Consider the following 18405-nt stretch of genomic DNA (forward strand, 5'->3'; position numbering starts at 1 on the left):
GGAAATTGTGTTTGTGTGAATTATATTTTTTATATACGTTTTTTTCTTGTAGTTTGACTAACAGATAATGGATGAATGAATCTGTGCAGCTTGTTTAACACACTTGTTTTTTCCCCACATTTAATCTCTGGTTAAGCCACCTAGTAAAGCCTCTCGAGAATTCTGTCAAAAAATGTTACACACTCGTTTTCATTGTAGTATATTTTATATATTAGGCAGAGCAGCCTATTTTGTTCCATTTAAAATCTCAGTGGTTATTTGCCTGGGCCCTCAGATGTCACAGAGCTCATGTAAATTTCTACGCAAAATCTTGCACACAAGAGTTTGCTTCTATCATTAAAGAAGGCCTGCTACTTATTTAATTCTTTTTCTTGAAGACAACAAAGAAAAACAAATCAAAGAGACAAACATCAAATGGGGTGCTGAAATTGTTACTCCCACATTCACCACAGAGATTTGCTAACAAGCTCAGCACAAAAAGAAGCGAATTTTCCACCTAGATTTATTTTGCTCAATTTCTTTTTTGCAACCCCTCCTCCTCCATCTCTGTCAAAAATATCAGTGGGCTGTCAGAAAGAAGTCAATGCACAAACAAACAAAACTAAAACAACAAAAACCACAAACTAAAGACAAGTGACATGACCACCTGAATAAGATATTTGATACGCCTACGTACAACAGAAAAATTACCTTCATCTTCATCGTTAGCTGTAACGGTAATGACCACGAAACCCACTTCCTTGTCTTCCTCCACGCTGATCTCATATACAGGCTGAGAGAAAGCCGGAGCATTGTCATTTACATCCGTGACAAAAACCCTCACATAGGCTGTGTCTGCAGGGCAAAAGAGGTGTGTATTACTTTCAGATCACATCAATACATAAAATATATCTCAAGACAAAATGTATTCTTTAATTAATAAACAATACATTTATAAATCAAACAAGATGGGACAATTGGCACAAAGTGTACAATGAAATTCAATTAGCATTAAAATTCAAGTGAATGTGAATATGTGTATATATTTATACTTTCACATGACCGTTCAAAAGTTGGGGTCAGTAAGATTTTTTTTTTTTTTTTTACGTTCACCAAGGCTGCATTTCATTTGATCAAAACAGTAATATTGTAAAAATGTTTTTAGAATTTAAAATATCAGTTTTAAAATAAATTTATTACTGTGATGGCAAAGCTGAATTTTCAGCATCCTTACACCAGCCTTCAGTGTCATATGATCCTTCAGAAATCGTTGTATTATCAATGTTGAAAATGTTTTTGTGGAAACAGGAAGCAAATTTATATGTATATATTTTTTTGTAACAATGTAAAAGCCTGTACTGTCCCTTTTGATTAGTTTAATGCATTCTCTCTATTGCTTAAATAAAACAATTATGTGTATGCATTATAATTTTTGCAAGAACACAGACTCGTGTTGATAAAAAATATTATTTGTAAAAACTTATAGTAATGATTTATTCTATAAAGTGAATTAAACATCCTAATCCATGTTTAATATTAAAACTGAGGTCTAATTATATTATACGTGGCCTAAATTACACACAAATCCCTGGGTTGGCATTAGTTCTTCATTAGGCGTGACTCATTGAAGTCTTAATGAATGGAGTTCATTCTGGAGGCTGGTGAAGGGGGAAACAGAGTGACCGAGGGGTTAAGAAGACATGGTTGATGGATCACACCTGTGTTGGGTTGGCCCTGCTGACCGGGTCGGGCCGACTCGGAGCTGTCCTGAGACTGGACCTCGATCAAGTAGGAGCCTTTCTGCTCGCGGTCAAAGGTGGCCCGGGTGTGGATGATGCCCGTGTAGGAATTAATGCTGAAGAACTGCGAGTCGCCACTTTGATCCTTCAGAATGACGTAGTTAATCTAGGTAGGAAAGAGTGTCAAACAAGATTAAAAGAGAACTATTTAAGAATCACAAACAGCATTAGACAAATTTTAAGTCATATAATCGGGTAGTTCTAGAGTTTTAGAAAGAACCAAGAAGGATCACACTCAGAAGATTCTCACCATGCCATGGAGACCAGAGTCCAAGTCAGAGGCTGAGACCTGAGCCACTGATGTGCCAATCTCTGCACCCTCTGGAACCGTTGCCTCATACGTGGATGACATGAAGAAGGGAACGTTGTCGTTCACATCTGGAAGAAAAAAAAATGAGAGCAATCAGCTACAAATGAAACACTACTGAAACAAATGGATTCATATGGACATGTTAGATTAGATTTTTTAGTAAATACAGTGACCCCAAAAAGTATTTAGTGTGAGGTCTTCAAATAATGCAGGTTTATTGTCTGGATTCTTTGCTCTTAGTGGATTGCAGCTCCTCTAAACTAGTTGTTCCTTGGGCTTTTTGTCTCCTTTTCCCTCTATTTCAATCTCCATTTTCCTCTTAATTAAAGCTGATGTGGTCTCAAGTGGTGTGCTTTGATGCCAAAGCTCTTCACTGTTCCTATTACACACACACACACCGTCACTCTGCACCCCCCCCCCCCCCCACCCGCCGCCTGTCATGCACTCATCAGCACACTAGATTTCCACATACACTCAATGACAGAAGAGAACACTTTTTGTGTACAAATGCACAGCACAGGCTAAATGAGCTATGAAGAAAGGGAAGAAAAAAAAACATTAGCGTCAGCGCCTCAAACACAATCAGTGGATCAGATCAGACACTGCTGTGCTTCTGAGAAACCGCGCTGGCATGAAATGCTGATTGCTAAACTACCGCAAATGTGTTTACCTCTCCGAGGGCACACAGACAGCGTGGAACCAGTTGTCGAGGAGTATTTGTAGCGTGCTAGTGAGAGGTGTCAACATGGACTATTATCATTGTGTCAGATTTTTACATTTTTGTTCTCCTTTCTTTCAGTCTTACACTAAGGAAAGTACAATGGAGTTACCATGATTTTTAGACATGGAACCATGGTGATACATTCATAATGTTACAAAAGATTTATAATTCAGATAAATGCGGTGCTTTTGAACTTTCTATTCATCAAAGAATCAAATAAAATGCATTGCAGTTTCCACAAAAATATTAGGCAACTTTTTTTTAAATAATATAATAATAGCAAGAAATGTTTTTGAGCACCAAATCAGCACATTAGAATGATTGGCAACACTTTACTTGAAGGGGTGTGCATAAGACTAACATGACAACTTCATAATCATGACATGACACATGTTATGAATATTAAGGAAGTTTTATGCATGTTTATGATATCTATCAATAAGTGTCATTCACTCAATTATGACATTTTTAATGCAAATATGACATTGTTTGAGATGTCTTTGTTATGACACCTTGACATAAACCAATATATCATCATGACAACTTGACATTACTAAGACAACACAACCGGTCATAAACATAACTAGGCAGATTATTTATCAAACTTAAGAAACCACTTAGCTTTATTGGTTAACATTACATTAAACTGTCAGATGGTTTTGACATTGACTGTCATGAAGCCATTATAACTTTTTAATGACAAATTCAATGTGCATCACTGTAGTTGAGGTCACGAAAAATATTCATGACACACTTATAATGGCCTCATGACAGCCAATGTCAAAGCCAACCACATGACAGTTCAACCTAATTTAATGTCAAGTTGTCATGACAAAGACATCTTAAACAATGTCATATTTGCATTCAAAATGTCATTATTGAGCGAATGGCACTTATTGACAGATGTCATAAACATGCATAAACCCTACTTCATATTCATGACATATGTCATGGCATGGTTATGAAGGTGTCATGCCAGTCTTAAGCACACCCCTTCAAGTAAAGTGTTACCGAATGATTTCTGAAGGATCATGTGACACTGGAGTAAAGATACTGAAAATTCAGCTTTGCCATCACAGAAAAAAATTACATTTTAAAATATATCAAAATAGAAAACAGTATGGCAGTGTATATGCATAATGAAAAGTATCAATTAAACAGTTTAAAAAATAAACAAATAAATACATAATTAAAATGTAAAAAAAACTGACCCCAAATTTGCAGCACTTTTATTCATGCCTATATACTGTATAATGCAGTTGTAATTTCCAGGAGATCAGGGTATCTCTTACCTGTGACGTTGACATAGACAGTGGTGAAGGAAGCTAGCGGTACAGCCGCCACGTTCTGCACACGCACTCGGAGCGTAAAGAAACGCGTGGTCTCATAGTCCAGATTCTCTGCCACCAAGATAGAAGCAGAACCGTCCCTCCGGTTAGGCTTGATGTAGAAGCGCACAGGCATGTTGGTCTCGGGAACCTGACCTTCCTCCAGGTTATAAGTCACCCTGGGGTCACCAAGCGGGGACGTTGCCTTGATGGTCTGTTGGGAGGGGAAAATAAGCTTGAGGTTGGTGATATAAAATTAAACATGACCTGCATGGTGAAATATTACGTTATGAAAAGGGCGTTGGAAAACTTACATCTGAAACCTTTTGATGTACATTACCGATCATATAGGTTTGTGTGTGCTTGGATGTGCTATAATACTTTAAACACTCATTCATGTAAGATGTAAACACCTATTCCTAAAGCTCAAACAAGATAATTAGCATAATTTATGAGAAGTTATTTGAAATCAGCAGAACCGTCGGGTAAGCACCCACTGACTGTTGTGTGTGAATACATTAGACACGCTTCATCTATAATCCATTCAATTGCTTATTCAACTAATATTGACAGTTTTGGAGTAACTTTCTGCAGTAGTAGTTTCCTAAATTCCTCCTGACAGCTATGTTTATATTATATTTAATTACAAAACCAATGATTACGCATATCCTCTTAAGAAAGAATACACTTTAGTGAGTGGAAATAAACTGAGAAGAACATTCAGCCAACGCATAAACACCAATTAATGACAACATAAACAGAAATGCTAAACTGTAGCATTCTTAGCTAAGCTACTCATGATTTACAGCTAGGAGGATTTATAGTTAGTACATAGTATTTCACTGGCTCAAAAACAATGAGGGATTTAAATCTTGATGAAGGTGACAGCAATAAACATGACAAAGAGAATCTTTTTCTTTCAGATAGTAATGTACTAAATAAACTAGAAAATAACAGTGATGAAAACCGAGATTAACATCACAGTTTGTGTTTTACTATAAAAAGTACTGTTGAAAAAAGATTGTAGTTATTGTTAGTTCTAATAAATGGGGTTGAAACAGGAGCATCGCTACTTTTACTTGGCTGTTAGCCTGTAGACATGGATACTTTTTATTGTTCTCAAGGCATGTGCTGTACAACATGAAAGTCAAAGTCATTGTTTAATTAGCGTTCAGACAAAAACATGTGCATAGTGCTTGGATACAAAACATACTGTATAGCCAGTTTTGAAATGTAATGCCACAACATGAAAGTCAAACTCATTGTTTAATTAGCGTTCAGACAAAAACATGTGCATAGTGCTTGGATACAAAATATAGCCAGTTTTGGCTTGGAAAATCCATTATTACAGCTGGAACTTGTCTGCGAGGGAAGTCTTTTAGCTGACTAAAACACATTTTACCCAAAACACCATCAACCAAATGACACCGTAGAGCAAACAAAACATTCCGATGACAATACGGCCAATGGCACAGCAAAGCCAAGAGTCAAAACTCAAAAAGAAAGACCGAAACCATTTATGGTCATCCAGAGTAAGGAACACTTGGCGTCTAGCGCAGGTTATAAAACTTAGTCGACAGAGAAAAAGGGCGAAAAGGCAGAGCAAAATAAAAGTGGATGGAGAGAGAGATGTTATAGAGGGAGAACTCTGTGTCAGAGAACATGGGTCCAGTCAGCCATTAAATCAACCCTGGCCATGATTTTGAGAGCATCCGCCCACTGCAACACAGAAAACAAGTACCTTAAAAGCTCTGTGGCTTTTGCTTCCTGCTTTTAAGCGTTGGCTTTGCCGTTCGGTACGCGTCTCCCAACAGAAATGACCTATTCAGTGAACTTATTTGCAGTCACTTTGACAGAGCTCCACTAACTTCCCTGACCAATGCTTCTCTCACAGTTTCAGTGCATCATAGAGTGAAACTTTTAAGCATCTGTTAATGCTGTTAATACAACTGTAAAGGCAAAAACATATTTATTGTGGTAACACTTTTAAGGGGACGTAGTTACATGTTACTACATGTACTTACTATAGTAATAATAGTAAATTATTCCCTAAACTAACCCTTAACCAAACCCTAACCCTAGCTAATATTACTTAGTACTTATCTGAGCAAGTACAATGTAACTACGTCATGTTAAAATTAAAAGTAACCTTTATTGTTTTTAAAATTAATTACATTTATAAGAATTTGGATGGAACTATTTCAAAATTACCATGAACATATTTTATTGTATATTTTTATTATGCCATTACTTTCATGACTATTTTCAACCCAGATAATACATTTATGTTTTTTTTGTATTAACGGTTTGCTATTGGAAATTAAGAGAAGGCTTCATGCATGAAAATATCATAATGTAAAACAAAACCCCAAAAAACAATGGCCTCAAAATAGGGCGAAGTTTCTTCATGCAGAATACCATTTCTTTTATTTCGTAATGTTTCACTGTAAAATCTTATTTCCTATCTCAAAACGGAGTGTAAAATGGCATTTGTACATAAAGAACTTGTGGGGCCTGAAACATTAAAGTGGTCACTCACACACCTCAAAACAGCATATTTTACAGCTAGTTGACATCAAAAAGCTCTCAGAAGTTACCTAGACGGGTGCTCCTGTCCAATGGGACATCTTGCATTCACTTCAAAGCTTTAGGTTCAACTAATTCAAAGTGACTTACAGTGCAATTTCTACAGGGACAATATTACACCAGGAGTAATCAAAGGTTAAGTGTTTTGATCAAGAGTACAATGGTGATATTTCACAGATCAACCGTTGTGGGATTTAAACCTACAGCCTTTCATTTACCAGCCCACCAGCCCATTCTTTTGGTTAACCACTCGTGGGGTTAAACTATTCATGCTACCGAAAGTTCCCCTATTGGACTAAACAGAAATTTGGTCAACTTTCAAATCCCAACCTGTCTAATCTTCCCTCCAAGAGTTTATTAGCAGACGTCTCTCAGGCTTGATGAGAACAGCATTCTCATTATCCATACACACGAACAAGGCCCTTTAAATTACATCCTCAAGGTTGCAATTACTGCTTTTGAAAATGTGTTAATTAGCATTCCTTGAGATAATACCACAATGAGCTGACTGATATTTAAATTTTTAATTAGTTAGACAGAGAGACAGATAGATAGATGAAGGAGAAAGGCAAGGGGGGAGGAAGCGAGAGCGAGAAATGAATAGGAGCACTCGACGCACAACAAGGCTACTCAGTGTTGCTAATGAATGCATTATACTGTTTAACAAGCATAATTTGTATTTAGAGTTCTGAGGATGAATTAGCATGAAGGCTCCCAATGCACAGAACAGATTTGAACAGCCAGTTGCTACAGTTATTCTACATCAGGGAGTTCATGCTGTATTCAGAGGGTTGAAGAGAAAGGGAGCTCGACTGTAATTGTGGTAAAGGGCTTTGTTTTTCAAGTCATATTACGGGTAACACCTCGGTGTTAGAGTTCGGGTGCGGTGTGGGCGTTTAAGGGAGGGAAATAGAGACACGAAAGAAAGGATAAAGAAAATGAAGTTATTTGTCCAATTGCCAAGGTGCGTTCCATTAACAAATTCAGTCATTGGATCTGAATACTTGTGCAACCTGTGTTTTGAAACCCCTCTTGACGAAGCAGTTTGAAAATAGAGTGGTTGAATATGATATTGAAACTCAACTGAGAGCAGGAAGGTACAGTAGGTTAAAAAAAGCTCTAAGTAACAACACTTATCTGGTTTTCTGACTGAAGAGACACTGAAGGTGACCTCCAGGTACATCCTCCATTAGCTGAGCTATGTGAGTGGGCAGGGATGCACAGATCGGCTCTGACACACACTGCCCGAAGGACCATCACCTTCATGTGCACACGGTGGCGAGCTTAGGTGCTAACACACACACATATCCAGACATGAAGAAATTTTACTTCAAACACAAAAGCTGAGACTATACATAAAAGAAATATAGATTATATGATTCATGCCCTTCTGAATTTAGTCAAGGCTGATTAGGCTAGATAGTGCTGGTTTGGGACCAGTTGACCAGCCATGCAAAATTACATTTATACATTAGCAGATGCTTTTATCCAAAAACACAGTTGATGGGACCCACTGACTTCCATGGTATTTTATTTTATATTTTAATTTATTTCATTTTGCGATCTAGCTAGTTTTCAGTCAGCTGATGAAATGGTGAGGTTGTGTGATGTCGTTCTATGAAAGAGTGTATCTGGCAAGCCGCAAGTTTTAGGGTGGTTAGAGGTTCAGCTAATCGTTTAGCATAGTTACACTTGTTGAGCATATAAATCTTCCTAGTTATATTAGTTAAAGGAATAGTTCACTCAAGAATAAACTACAATATTAATCTTTTACACTAATCAACATTCATTAACTATCAATGGCTACACTTTATTTTAAGGTGCTTACAGTGTAATAATAATTATTTACATGCACTTATTATAGGGTTATGGTTAGGATTAGTTACATGTAATTATGCACAATTTATAGTAATTACTATAGTAACTACATAGTTAACTGGATATAGGTAACTATAGTTAACTTGCAACAAGGACACTGTAAAATAAAGCACAAATGCAACACTAAAATTCTGACGGTTAAACTATTTCATTAAGAACACCAGAAAACAACATCCAAAACATATTCTAGTTACCATGCTCCTTCTTCACTAAATGCTTATATAAAAGACCAAAACGAGCACAATGAGAAACTCTTGGCCCTGAATTTGCAACAGGTACAAACAAAGCCATACATGGAAAGATGGCAGAACAAAAGATAATCTGAGAGCTGTGGTCTCATGTCCTGTATCAAACAAAGCAAAACTATTCACCAAATCAGAAATAACAGCAAAAAAAAAAAAAAAGGACTGAAAGAGAAAAAGAGTAGCTGGTGAGATCCAGTGCAAAGGGCTGTTCAAAAAAACATGTCTGGATGATAAGATGGGTAATGACACTGCCAGCAAAATGAGTACAGCCTGAGGTGCCATGAAATTAGCAATAATTAGAAATCATCTCATTATACAGCACTGGCATCAGACATAAAAAGCTGATCAGAGATGCCTTACGGTGGCTCTTATACGGAGCCCATAAGTACAATTAAATGCGGTCACATTGGATATTTTGTCCTAGAAAGTGACAGTTTTACTTACAACAAGCCCTCCTACATATAATCTAATCATGTATACTACAGTATATAGAAGTCAGAGTTGCAAATATTTAGAGCCAAGCCATCTATCTATCTATCTATCTATCTATCTATCTATCTATCTATCTATCTATCTATCTATCTATCTATCTATCTATCTATCTATCTATCTATCTATCTATCTATCTATCTATCTATCTATCTATCTATCTATCTATCTATCTATCTATCCTGTCTGTCAGGCTGTCTGTCAACAATTTCTCTTGACTTGGCCGGCCATCTTGGAGTACATCCTGGGATTGCCTTATCCACAAAATGATACATGAATTATTTCTCTAGTTATCTTATAAGGCAACTTATTTTTGCAGCCTAACTTTTGGAAGAGGCTTGATGTGGAAGTGCTGTTTACTGTAAAATGCTGTAGCCAACTCAGTAGGTTTTGGAACGTACTGTAACTTCTATGAGTGTGTCTACATATTCCCCCTTCAGTGCAAACCCTGTAGCCCTTTAAAAACAGGTTAACAAAAATGACTAGCGAAGCAGTCCGCTCACTAAAACCCATGCCGATGCAAAGGTATTTTAGGATCAAACATTTTACATCCTGTGGCAACGTGAAGAGGAGACGATCCCCGTCACAGTTTGAGCCACTGAGGACTGCTAAAACAGATGCGGAGGTTCATACAGATTGCAGAATAGCTGGCAGCAGCCAGAGGAAGCCGCTGATGTCATGGAAACGGTGACTCCAGCAGAACTCCTCCTGGCACTCTTCAGTGATAAATCTGCTGTATGTGAGGAAAACAGACTCCGTGGACTGGCCTTTTTGCCCCTTTTGAATGAATTAGAATGGAATGTTAAGACAAGCAGTCTGCTTGAGTTTGCTGGACAGATGAGGTTGTTTGCGGATGCTGATCTCTCTGTGGGTTCAAGCTCCCAGATGAATGTAAAATGTGACAGCGAATGAAACGGGCTGAAATAGCAAACAAGATGAAGGCTGGATAAGATGTGACAAGCCTCAGCGGTAAGAAAGTCACAACACTCTACCTCTGCTTATCAACAGCACAACCAAAGCAAAAAACAATGTGAGTGAAAACCACTCTTCTGAAAAAAAAACAACAACAACAGTGAATGCGAAAACGTATTGAACGGCATTTGAAGACATCATAGAAGTGGACTTGATGGAAAGGTTGTTACAAAAAGTAGGTATCTTATTATAATGGCTTGGCTTCTTAAATATCGAATTGTTTTTTGTGGAGATGACAATCTCAGAATGCACTATGACAAGCTCAGTGAAAATGAACACAACATGGCAGATGAAGTGAGATATTTTGACTACAATAATTCGTTCAATTATTGTATTGATAAACATATACATAGAATATAAAAAGAAGAGACCCAAAATTGTGTGTACTATGTACATTTATGCTTGTGTCAATTCTCTAGCTCCGCCTGTAATAAAATCAACTGAGTTGACTGCACTGTATGCATGACACATATGAGTTGCTGCTACTGTATCGTTCCAAGTGATCTACGTCAACAGGGCAAAGAAAAAACGATAATTATATCCAGAAAAAAATTGTATCATGGTTTCCAGAAAAATATTAAGCAGAAGAACTGTTTTCAGTATTGATAATAATAATAAATGTTTCTTGAGCAGCAAATCAAGACATCTGAATGATTTCTGAAGTATCATGTGACTCATGTGAAGATTGAAGTAATGATGCAAAAAATTCAGCTTTACCATCACGAATAAATTACAAATAATAAATTAAATCAGTTATTTTAAAATGTTATCATATTTTTACAGTGTTACTATTTTAACTGTACTTTTGAATATCTTACCGACCCCAAACATTTAAATAGTAGTGTATACAATTATACTCTATATTAATTTATATCATGGTCTGTCTGAATAATTTATTCTAATTGGCTGGAAGGTGTGCAATAAAACCATTTAATTCACAGGTAGTTTCCAGGTCAGTGTAATCACTATTCTAGATTAATGTGCTGGTTTCATTAAAGACATCATTCGAACAAAGAGATTGGATATTGCGATGCGCACACACAAAGGATTCAGGAGCACAGAAACCAGTAGCCAGCAATGCCCTATGACTTTGATCGATAAAATAGCTTCACTACTAAATGGCTACATTTTATCTATCTATCAGCAATAATAATGCTGTTTTTGAAATTTATAAAACCTTCACTATAAGTAGACACTGCACAGGCACAGTTAATTCACACACAGGTAATTTCATCTCTCTCGTAGAATGCTAGATCTAATGAGCCGTAACTAAAGAAAATAACCATCATTTTGACTCTTCCGGTCAAATATTACACGGCACACCTCCATAACATGCATCACATAACAAAATGACCATGGTATAAGTGTGATAATCCACGGCTAGCTGTGCATTAAACTATTTGAATGCAACTACGCTTTGCGTCGGGTGGTTCTTTGCCTCCACGCTGTGCATTAAAATCGATAATTGCACAGCTAGCTGTGGATTACCCCTTACTTAACAGTGAAGTCCAGCTTCACAATCTGATTAGCTAAAAAGTCATGTATTTATGTTAAGTGGGTTTTAATTATGCAATTTAGTAGTTGTACTTTGTGTTTGCCATATTTAATGATTTTTTATTAACAACGTTTAGGATGAGCACGTTCGGATAATCAACCCAATGAGCACAAGAGGATATATACTGTAAATCCGACTAACCTTTGTCCCACAACAGTTTTACAGCATCCCTCCACCACCCTCACTCCTCACTCAATTATTTCCATCTCAGCCAGGGATGGGGGGAGTACTCTGAATTCGGGCAAAATTTCGAGCACAGAGCCCTCCCCTCAGACAGTATGCCAAATATGAATACTCTTTACTTTATCTTGTTATATGTAAGTGCGAACTCATGAAACACTCTTTTAAAAAGCTTGTGGTTGAGTATATGAAAGTCTCACCACTATTTTGCTGTCGCGTGGAGTGTTCTCCGGGATTGTGACCCAATATTCCGCCTGTTCCCACTGCGGGGGCTGGTTGTGAACATTGGTGATGATAACAGTGAGGTCGACCGAGCTGCTCCGACTCCCTCCATCAGTAGCGATGATCTGCTGGCTGATCCGTGATGTCTGTCAGGATGAGAGACAGGTGATATAATCCAGCCTAGGGGCTTATCAACATACACTGAAATAAAACAGACTGTCACTGATACCGGTAAAGACAGGTGAGATTTTTTGTCAACGGTAATTCAGAGGTGAGAAATCCCTGATACTTCAACCTGAAGAATTGGTCACCATTATCCATTGGATGTTTCACATCCAGAACATCAACTACAGCAGCAAAGCTCTAGATATTTGTTTTTTTATTTGACTTTTAAAGACTCCTAAACCGAAAAGCACTTCAAAGATTGAGTCAGTGGTAAACTTTGCTAACTGGCTCCAAAATTTGGATTTTTCTTAGGTCAGAAAAAAGGAAAGGAAGATGCAGACAGGAAGAGACAGACGGAGAAGGAGAGGAGGCAAGAATAACAGCAGGGGGGCAGTTTAAGTTGTCAATTTGAAGACAGGTGAGTTTAGTGTGTGTGACATTGTCTGCCGTTCTATAACAGATCCACTTGGACATAAGTGATGCAAGGCAGTCAGCCTGGCTAATGAAAAACATGGACCAGACTTACAATATAAAGGTCTTAATGACCTGCTCTGAGAAAATTGCATCCACATTCATTTCTTTTAAGAGCAACGGCGTGTTAAAAGTAGTGCAGTTCTGGACGTAAACTGTGCATTATAAGTCCTCGGATGCTTTACCTGAAGACTGTCATGACTTATGACTCTATAAAAAGGATTCAAGATGTCACCAAAGTATGACCTGTCTTTCTGGCCGCGCTTCTCTATGTGTATACAGCATTTTTAATGTCAAATCAACCTCCAACGTCTCAGAGCTTCTATATCCAGCATAGAAATGACACACAGCCATTCGTAGGAAGAAAAGTGAAGACGATGACATTTCTGACCAGACCAAAGAACACACATACACAAGAATGTTTCTTCAACTATGGAAAATTTGGCTTGTAAACTTACAAAATAACTCTCTTAAAACACACTTTTTTATACTCCCACAAGTTTAATCTAATAATATCACTCTTCACTCTTTGTTTAGATCACCATGCCATTTATATGTACATTTTTAGATTGCTTATTTATGATTATGACTGGGTCTCAGGAAAGAGTTACACAGGCATGGTAATGAGTTTCCGTATAATGAAAACAAAAAAGAAGTTGACAAAATGTGTTGGTTTAATACAAATACATTTCTGGGTCGTAAAAGTGCCCAAAGACATTTGAAGAAACACCCAAATATGAAACACAAAGTATAAATGCCATTATGCAAGATGAAAAGAAAAAGTATAACTAAACAAAAAACATTATATTTAATGATGATAAAAAAGCAGGCAAGGTATGTTTTTTTTAATTAACTACACTCCGAATAAAGGAAACCATACATGTGTTTATGCTTATGATAACAGAAGGCTATCCCTCCAGACAAGGTTTGTACGGATATATATAGGATCTTTCTTGATCCCAACCAAGTTTAATATGCAAAACTCTTAGGATCTGAAAAAAAGAATAAAATAAGATCTGGAGGATGATGAGTGAGAATTATGTGAATTTAAAACGCACACATGCAAGTACCTGTCCTATACTAAGGAAGGAGTTTTCTCAGTGTATGTTATGTGCACATGTACTTGTATCTTTAAACACAAGTTTTTTCAATAATTATTTATATTGTTTATTTGTAACAATAGAAGTCAATGGCATGTCCCCATTTTGAAAGCTAGGTAAATGTGTGTGTATGTGAGTAGGTGTGTGAAATGTGCACCTGTGAGATAGGCTGGTTGACGTAGATCCATCCTGTGCTGGGGTTGATGTGAAAGTAAGCTGGGTTTTCCTGGGACAGAGAGTAGGTGATGGCCGCATTGGTGCCCTGATCGTCGTCGTGAGCCGCCGCCCTCAGGAAGCTAGTCCCAACCGGTGTGTCCTCTCGCAGGAAGTCTGGCATGGGAAGGGTAAACACATTACACACATTACAAACACACATTACATTTATTCATTTAGCAGACACTTTTATCAAAGCGACTTACAATAGAAGCAGTTAAACTAACAATAGGACAACAATATGCTATAATGCTATGACCCTTCCCATTTTAACAGTATTTTTATATATATATATATATACATTTTTATATATAAGATGATTGATATAGAATACAAGATAAAGTGTATACAACAGCATACATCAGTCTAACAGCATAACAACAGAGAACAGAAATGTTTATGCTGCTATTAAAATCCATGTGCAAGAAGGAATGCGCGTCCCAGGAACATTTCAATCTTTCCCTTTAATTGTTAATGAGCTTTCTCACTAACGCTTTTAATGTGATGAAAAGGAATTCTGACATCAAACTTACTGAACTTATATTTGCAATTATAAGCAAAATCCTTCAGAAGAGCCAAACAGATTTTGAGCTCACACTTTGAGCAAGCTTTTCCAGGATTGCATTCGATTGCATCTAAAATGATTAGTGATGTGTTTATACTGTGTTCAGCGCATTAAAACTCACCTTGCTCAGACTCTTATGCATTTTTAATATTGAGGTTTAATGTCTATTGACTACACTCTGGAATCCTGGACATGAGAATTTGTTAAGCTTGCAAAATCCTTACTGCCCTTAAGTGCAATGTTAAAGGTCCGTTTATAAATGTTTAAAGAGTCTACCGCTAAAACTTAAGTTGTGACTGCCACGAATGCCTTCTTGCTTTCCCATCACTCCTTTATATATGCAAATGAGCAGAGAAACAGATCTGAAGTCCTGGCAAAATATCCTATCACTACAGAAAATTTGGAAGATTTCATACCATAGCATGATTATATGTAACAAATGACTATAAAAAAGTGGCACAGTAAAAAAAAAAACAACTTTTACTTATTGCATACTCTCTTGTAGAAACATCAGCATCAATTTGACCTAGTCTTCAATAAAAGTGATGAACATTTTTCAGTGGTTCTTACATTGGTAGCGGCTGTTCTCGAACTTGGGGTCGTTGTCGTTCTGGTCAGCAATGAGGACAGTGATCTGACAGATGCCGATGAGGGGCTCCTGTGCTTGGTCCGTAGCCGTGACTGACAGCGTATACTCTCGTTGCCTCTCTCGGTCAAAACTTAGCACTGTGCTGATCACACCTGTGCAAAACATGCAATGCACATAGTGGCATCTCACTGGTAAATTGCCATTTAATTGGTTTGACAACAATTTTAATGCTAATACACAGCATGAATTTGTAAACCAACCAACCAACATGACAGCTCTTTGGTTCAACTGTGTGTAATCAATGATCTGGTAAAGGGGGAAGTATGCACCTGTGTCAGGGTTTATAGTGAAGCCTGGTGTGGCTCCATCCCTCTGCATTATCCCGTACTTGACCTCCCCGTTGACCCCTGTGTCGGCATCGTGGGCGTGCACGCGCAGAACGGAAGTGCCCGGGGGCTGATTCTCGAGGACCAATGCATTCACGCTGTAGTTGTGGCACTTTGAAGAAAAAAAAACAGTTTCAGACATGGATAGTGCAGAATATGTACAGGTTTTTAGCACATACCTTGGCAAAAACTAAATGGTTTTAAAAAACTAAAAGGAAAAAGCAAGAATGGGAGAGCAAGACGTGACAGAGAGAACACGAGTTGTATTTAGGATAAAGAGTTTATAAATTCCTCTTGTGAAGTCCTGTCACTCCATAATAGGAGTACACACTTATAATGAACCCTCAGCCTCCCTCTTCCTCATCCTCCTCTTGCTTTCTCATCATGCTCTCATTACAGAACGGGCATCTGGCAGGGCCTCCTGGTGAGCGGTGCCCACAGGGAGCGACATGTCAACTTAAGGCGATTAATCAAGTGACTAGATCGATATTGGGGCTAAAAGCTGGAATTAGCTTCCCTCCCCGCCTCTGAAGAGTATTCTCACTGGGCTTTGCACTTCACACCTCTCATTGTTTTTCGACACACACTCACCCTTCTGAGAGGGCTTAGGGAGGATTTCTCCGTTTAGCAAGGGAAAAGACTCAAACAGATAGTCTATTGCCGTAATCTGCTGTGCTATAAGGAGCGCCGGCAAGCAGCGACTACAAAGCAGGGTGAAGGTTTGAACTCGACTGAATGTCGAAAAGCGTGTGGGGCCAAGACGAGGGAGTGTTATTGGGTGAACCTCAAAAAGGTTTTCAAGAACATGATTGGGTCATATTGCAATTTAAAATCAAAAGAAATTATTTGTTGCATAATGAGACCATTAATGTTTTAATGTGTTTTGACAAGTTTCATAACATTTCTATCCCTGAATTGTAATTACTCCAATGCGAAATAAATCTTATTCTCATGCTGTATTGCAAAAAGCATCATAGTAATATTTGTTGTATCGCTTTTAACTAATGCTAATTTTAATAAAACACTAGATTAGCAAACAGATGTAAGAGAGCAGACCAATACAATTCAATGTAAATATCATGTTGAAGACATCGCTACTGTCACGTTTGAGTCTGTTTTGATTTTCTGTTTTCAGTATTAGTCACGTCGTTTGTTTTCCCGCCACTGATCTGTTACCATGCCAACCATCATTAGTCCTTCTTCATCACCTGTGTCTTGTTAATTACCTTCATTTGTATCACCTGGTTTATGTTCATCAGTATCTGTATTTAGTTCCCTCAGTTTGTTCAGGCTATGTTTACACGGAAACGATCTGAAGAGAAAACGCAAAAGTGGCGTTGTTTTTTCACTCTTTATTCTGTGTTTAGATGAGCGTTAAGAGTGGGAAATTCGCGTGCAGATGGTGACGCAAAAGTCTGTGAAATTCAATGTAGTATGCACTCCAGGCGGCTAAGAGTGCATACTACAACAACACCAAGCCCGCAGTGGTTTCACTTTTTTGCGTTTTTAAGCCCCCAAAACGCTGTCGCCGTGTAAATGAAAGGCACATCCGATAAAATATTTTTACGTTTTCACCCGCGAGCGTTCTCGTGTAAACAGGGCCTCAGTCTTGGTCAGTCGATGTTTATGTTTCGATGTGTTTTGTGGATTTTCAACCCGTCTACCTGCCTGTACCAGTTTCTTTCAGTTTGAATTAGTAAAACTGCAGCTTTCTGCCTTTGACTCCTTCTTCAACCCGCACTACATTTTGAATGATGAACTTTATATTGACTTCATTGATATCATTGAGTCAATGAAAAAAAAAACAGCTACATGAAAATGAAAATGTGGAGAAAACGTGCTCATCTGTCAATACAAAAAAGTACAAAATTGGCTTCATTTTCTTTGTGCATAATATTCTAATTTATTTTATGTTGGGGTGTCGCAAATGTGTTTTGGATGTTGGATGTTGGAATTTAAGGACGTTTTTGAACAATAAAGAAGTTTGCTATTGTGTTGAGCCACTGCTTGCTGTAAAATCAGAGTCTCTTGAAGCCAGTTGAGAACCAGTGAAAGAGAAGGAAAAGGCTCTGGTCAGCAGGGCAGGCACTGAGAGAAAAAGAGAGACAGTGAGAAGAAGGAACAGGGCCAGATGTTGCCCCTGGGGCTCACTTAGTGCTTCTATTTCATATGCATCCCCTGTGCCGGTGAGTAATTCCCCCTTGAAATATTCATGGGCAGCAGCAGAGGTGGCGGCGGCGGCAGCAGAAGTAGGGCCTGTGGGGCTCACGGAGAGTGTACAGGGACACAGCTCTGCCTCCTACGCACTCACACACAGCCCTCCTGCACCACCGGCCTGCGCTGAGAAGCTCTCCCACCGGAGACCTCCAAGAGCCTTTAGATCTCCTAGTGCCAGCTGTCTGCTCTTCCCACAGCTCTGCTTTCACCTGTCTCTTTCTCGCTGTGTTTCCTATTCCACATGCTCTTTAATATTTGCCCTCTTTTACTTGCTCATTTTGGGGCGAATTCACAAAATATAGATGAGCAACCTATTCAGGCAAAGCATTTTGAAAAGCCAATTGAGGTGGTATCTGTTTTGTAGTTTAAGTAAAGTATGACAGATCATGTCAGTCTGCTACATCCTTCAAGTCAATTCACCTTTAATTATATAGC

At 38.1% G+C, this 18405-nt stretch overlaps 1 protein-coding gene across 1 annotated transcript in view; it reads right to left on the bottom strand.

Annotated features, from left to right (window-relative positions):
* Positions 1-18405, bottom strand: part of LOC120462290 (neural-cadherin) — a 111682-nt gene that overhangs the window by 23287 nt on the left and 69990 nt on the right. The window contains exons 9-16 of the mRNA XM_039650877.2: positions 15697-15865; positions 15349-15519; positions 14158-14330; positions 12243-12410; positions 4102-4351; positions 2029-2156; positions 1698-1884; positions 691-834 (exon numbers count right to left, since the gene is read on the bottom strand). Of these exons, the coding sequence (XP_039506811.2) occupies positions 691-834; positions 1698-1884; positions 2029-2156; positions 4102-4351; positions 12243-12410; positions 14158-14330; positions 15349-15519; positions 15697-15865 (1390 nt within the window). The remainder of the gene's footprint in view (positions 1-690; positions 835-1697; positions 1885-2028; positions 2157-4101; positions 4352-12242; positions 12411-14157; positions 14331-15348; positions 15520-15696; positions 15866-18405) is intronic.

Source organism: Pimephales promelas, chromosome 12 (assembly GCF_988280905.1).
Source record: "Pimephales promelas chromosome 12, fPimPro1.hap1.1, whole genome shotgun sequence".
Lineage (NCBI taxonomy): Eukaryota > Metazoa > Chordata > Actinopteri > Cypriniformes > Leuciscidae > Pimephales > Pimephales promelas.